The 5000-nt window shown below is 46.2% G+C and overlaps 1 protein-coding gene across 1 annotated transcript in view; it reads right to left on the bottom strand.

Annotated features, from left to right (window-relative positions):
• The window catches only part of LOC121856361, a 112804-nt gene that overhangs the window by 37280 nt on the left and 70524 nt on the right, over positions 1-5000 (bottom strand). Inside the window, exon 2 of the mRNA XM_042351875.1 lies at positions 2129-2364. Coding sequence (XP_042207809.1) covers positions 2129-2364 — 236 coding nt within the window. The remainder of the gene's footprint in view (positions 1-2128; positions 2365-5000) is intronic.

Raw genomic sequence — 5000 nt, 5'->3', positions numbered from 1 at the left:
ACGAAACCTCCCCCCCAACCCCTCGGTTAGTGTACGTTCGTTATTCGTAAGTCACATATAAGTCTACGTAGATTCGTAAATAAACTCAGTAAATGGCCAGGTGGGAATTAATGGCCAGGTATGGTCTATGATGTTCGATTATTGTATATCAGTAAAAGGTAAAGATGAAAATGTTTTAATATATTGTGTGGTGTATCATTAAATGGTCTCCAGTAAATGGCCTGAAATAAATGGCGCAGGACTAAATGGCCATCCCTCGGGCATTAAATCAGTGAGTGTGGCTGTATGTCCTTGAATTTTATAGAGGCTGGAGGAGGAGACGTGTTTACCTGCGTCACCTACCTGTTGTGTTGTGTTAATTATTTTACGCTGGCGACAATACCTCTCTCTCTCTCTCTCTCTCTCTCTCTCCACTACATTATTCATATTCCTCCCATCCTATACCCTCCCTCTCACCCCACCCTACCTCCCTCCCCCCACCCTACCTCCCTCACACCCCACCCCTCCCTTCACCCCACCCACCTCCTCTCACCCCCCACCCTACCTCCCTCTCACCCCACCCCTCCTCTCACCCCACCTTACCTCCCTCTCACCCCACCCTACCTCCCTCTCCCCCATCTACCTCCCTCTCACCCCCATCCTACCCTCCCTCTCACACACCTACCTCCCTCTCACCCCACCTCCTCCCTCTCACCCCACCCCTCACCTCCCTCTCACCCCACCCTACCTCCTCTCACCCCCATCCTACCCTCCCTCTCACCCCATCCTAACCTCCCTCTCACCCCATCCTACCCTCCTCTCACCCCACACCCTCCTCTCACCCCACCTTACCTCCTCTCACCCACCCACCTCCCTCTCACCCCTTACCTCCCTCTCACCCCACCCTACCTCCCTCTCACCACATCCTACCTCCCTCTCACCCCATCCTACCCTCCCTCTCATCCCACTCTACATTATTCATCCCTCATTCAATATACAACACCGATTTCTTTTTGTGGCGCCATTGTACATTTTGAGTTTTTAGACCGACTCTTGAATAACACTGTTCAGATTTTTCCGATTTTATGGTGAGCAGATTTGAGTGTGTGTGTGTGTGTGTGTGTGTGTGTGTGTGTGTGTGTGTGTGTGTGTGTGTGTGTGTGTGTGTGTGTGTGTGTGTGTGTGTGTGACATTATATATCACTTGTCGTCAATTTTTATAGTAATTTATATATCATTTGACGTCAATTTGTATAGGAATTTATATAAGATAATAGAGGAGGAAACTATAGCCAGATTAGAGAGAAAAAAGATAAGAAAATGCTATTGATGTTATTTCTCTTTCAAGAATTTTTAGAGAAATTTTAACTCTTTCATCCTTGTAAAAATAAGAGAGCCAGAGGGGGAGGGGAAGCCTTGTCTCTACTTTCTTTTCGTTATTGAGGGAAAGTTTAGTAGAAAAAGTGAAAGTTTGGAGAAAGTATCATTTAGCAATCTAATTTGTTTGTTTGTTACTTTTTGTTACTTTCACTATGATAATTATGTTTTTTGTATTATCTTTGTGCTTTCTTTTGTTTTGTAATTATGCTTGAGATATATTTACTGACAGACTGACACAGATATTACTGACAGACTGACACAGATATTACTGACAGACTGACACAGATATTACTGACAGACTGACACAGATATTTAAAGGTTGACAGACGCTAACAGACAGACGGAAACGACACGCACAGAATTCAACAGAGTACTAACAGAATAGAATGACACAGACGCTTAAACAGACAGGTACAGTAACAGGGCTAGTCAACAGAAGTACATCGTTAACAGTAACAGAAAAATAACCCAACCAACAGAAGCACACTACCGTTAACAGACAAGACTCACACACACACACACACACACACACACACACACACACACACACATACATATTTGGAACACACATACACACACACACACAAGTACATGGAAGGCACACACACATACCACACACACACACATACATATTTGGAACACACATACACACACACACACACACAACCACACACACTATAAGTACATAGAAAGAGCACACATACACACACACACACACACACACACACACATACACACACACACACACACACACACACACCAATACTTACATCAACATTAACTCCCATAACGGTATAAATATTATCATTAGAACAACGATCGTCAGCTGTGTGGGGCGATATACCAGGCTGGTGGCGATAGAACTCCTGCTTGTCCTTATACCACTTGAGGGTGTAGAGACTCGACCCGCCCTCGGCCTCGTAGTCACAGCGAAGGTGGACCTCGTCTCCTTCAATGGCTATGGTAGGAATGTCCAAGTCGGTGATCCTGACGCCACACACGTAGCCTAAAGGGTAATGGGAGAGAAGATGGGTGTTAATGGGTTGTTATAATGGGGTCTAGTTATAATGGCGTTATGGGTTATAATGGGCCCTAGAGATAATGGGGTCGTTATAATGGGTCTAGTTATAATGGGGCCTAGTTATAATGGGGTCTAGTTATAATGGCGTTATGGGTTATAATGGGCCCTAGAGATAATGGGGTAGTTATAATGGGGTCTAGTTATAATGGGGGCTAGTAATAATGGGGTGTAGTTATAATGGCGTTATGGGTTATAATGGGCCCTAGAGATAATGGGGTCGTTATAATGGGGTCTAGTTATAATGGGGCCTTATAATAATGGGGTGTAGTTATAATGGCGTTATGGGTTATAATGGGCCCTAGATATAATGGGGTCTAGTTAAAATGAGAATTAGTTAAAATTGGGCCTATTTATAATGGGGACGAGTTCTATTGGATACCAGTTATTATTGTAGCAGTTCTAATCGGTCACCGTCTTTCTATAAACCTAACCTAACCTAACGGCGGATCATTAAACCTGGGGCCAATTACCACGGGAGGACTTAATCGTAGTTAAGGACACGTTCAGTCAGTTGCCTTAGTATCGTGTGAGACTGTGGGTATGTGTTCGTGTGGGGTGGGGAGATGAGTGGGGTGGGAGGTGAGTGGGGTGGGGGAGGTGGAGGTGGGAGGTGGGAGGTGAGGTGGGATGGGAGGAGCAGTGGAGCAGGAGATGGTGGGAGTGGCAGGAGGCCGAGGTGGGATGGGGAGATGAGTGGGGTGAGGAGATGAGTGTGTGGGGAGGCAGGTGCAGTGGAAGGTAGACAGCCAGAGAGGAGGCAGCCAAGAGATTGAGACAGAGAACCAGAGAGAGAGAGAGAGAGAGACAGAGAACCAGAGAGAGAGAGAGAGAGAAAGTAAAGAGATAGTAAATCCAAGGCGTACATTACCATAATTCAATTACACCTGTAGGAAAGCTTGATGAAATAAAAGCCAGAGTTGAAAGCATACATCTTCTTCTTAAACTTGTGTGTATTCAATTTCTTCTTCCTCCCAAAAACATTCCTTCCTAGGTCTCATATGCAGGAGAGCCAATCTATGAACTATTTTCCATGGAATTTTGTATACATCGATGCTTTGGGTGTGTGTGTGTGTGTGGTAGAAGTCAGTGGGTGGTCACTGCTAAGCCTGTATTGTCCATCTCATCCCAATTAACCACAAATTCCTCACAGATTAGGGAGGATTGGAAGGAACTACCCAAACCATCCAATCAGGGGAGCATTTTACCTGTGTGAGAAAAGCACTAATGATGGGAAGACAGAAGAGGTCTTAGGTAGCTTAGTGAGACGTCTCCTTGTTAGAGCTTCATTACCTGGTCGATACACCTTGAGGTCACTGTAATGAAGTGGCGAGTGGTAGGGGTGTTAGGTGAGGGAGGTGTGGTGAAGTGTGTGGAGTGTTGGGTGAAGTGTGTGGGTGTTAGGTGAGGGTGGGTGGGGTGTGTGGGTGTGGGGTGGGGTGGGTGTTAGGTGAGGGGGGAGGTGTTGGGTGAAGTGTGTGGGTGTGGGGTGGGGTGTGTGTGGGTGTGGGGTGGGGGTGTGTGGGTGTGGGGTGAGGGAGGTGTTAGGTGAAAGTGTGTGGGTGTGGGGTGAAGTGTGTGGGTGTGGGGTGAAGTGTGTGGGTGGGTGAGGAGGTGTTGGGTGGAAAGGTGTGTGGGTGTGGTGAGGTGTGTGTGGGTGTGAGGTGGGGTGTGTGGGTGTTGGGTGGTGTGTGTGTGGGTGTGGGGTGAAGTGTGTGGGTGTGGGGGTGTGTGTGGGTGTGGTGGGGTGTGTGGGTGTTGGGTGAGGTGTTGGAGTGAAGTGTGGGTGTGGGGTGGGGTGTGTGGGTGTGGGGTGGGGTGTGTGTGGGTGTTGGGTGAAGTGTGTGTGGGTGTGGGGTGGGGAGGTGTTGGAGTGAAGTGTGTGGGTGTGGGGTGGGGAGGGTGTTGGAAGGTGAAGTGTGTGGGTGTTAGGTGAGGGAGGTGTTAGGTGAAGTGTGTGGGTGTGAGGTGAAGTGTGTGGGTGTTAGGTGAGGGAGGTGTTAGGTGAAGTGTGTGGGTGTGAGGTGAAGTGTGTGGGTGTTAGGTGAAGTGTGTGTGGGTGTTGGGTGAGGAGGTGAAGGTGAGGTAAGGTGACAGGGGATGAACGCTAAAATTAAATCCATTAAAAAATAGATAAAAAACAGTTTTATATCGCCATTGCAGTTCTATATTTTCACCTTGTTGTATTGGTCCAGTTTGCGTCTGTTTAACTTAGCGATTTGTTTCTCTATGCCTTGAGGGGGGTTTATTTTAGCGTTGGTAGTGAAAGTTTTTAGAAAGTTTTTAAGGGTTGAATAGAAAGTATTACTAAAGTGACGAATTGAGTAAAAAGAAAGTTAAGGTGTGTGTGTGTGTGTTGGTTATTGAAAAAGAAAGATAAACAGAAGAATGAATAAATAATGAAGAAGGGAGGAGGGAAGAAAATGACAAATAATAATGTGAGAAAAAGTTTGGTAAATGGAGGCAAAGTTTGTACTGTTTTGATGATTAAATAAGTTTATGTGAAATGATTCTCTAGTGTTTGTGGCTGGGAGAGTATGAGACAGAAACAGACAGACAGACAG

Source organism: Homarus americanus, unplaced genomic scaffold (assembly GCF_018991925.1).
Source record: "Homarus americanus isolate GMGI-L3 unplaced genomic scaffold, GMGI_Hamer_2.0 scaffold48220, whole genome shotgun sequence".
Taxonomy (NCBI): domain Eukaryota; kingdom Metazoa; phylum Arthropoda; class Malacostraca; order Decapoda; family Nephropidae; genus Homarus; species Homarus americanus.
The sequence above is the reverse complement of the archived record's forward strand: the minus strand, read 5'-3'. Positions and strand labels throughout refer to the sequence as shown.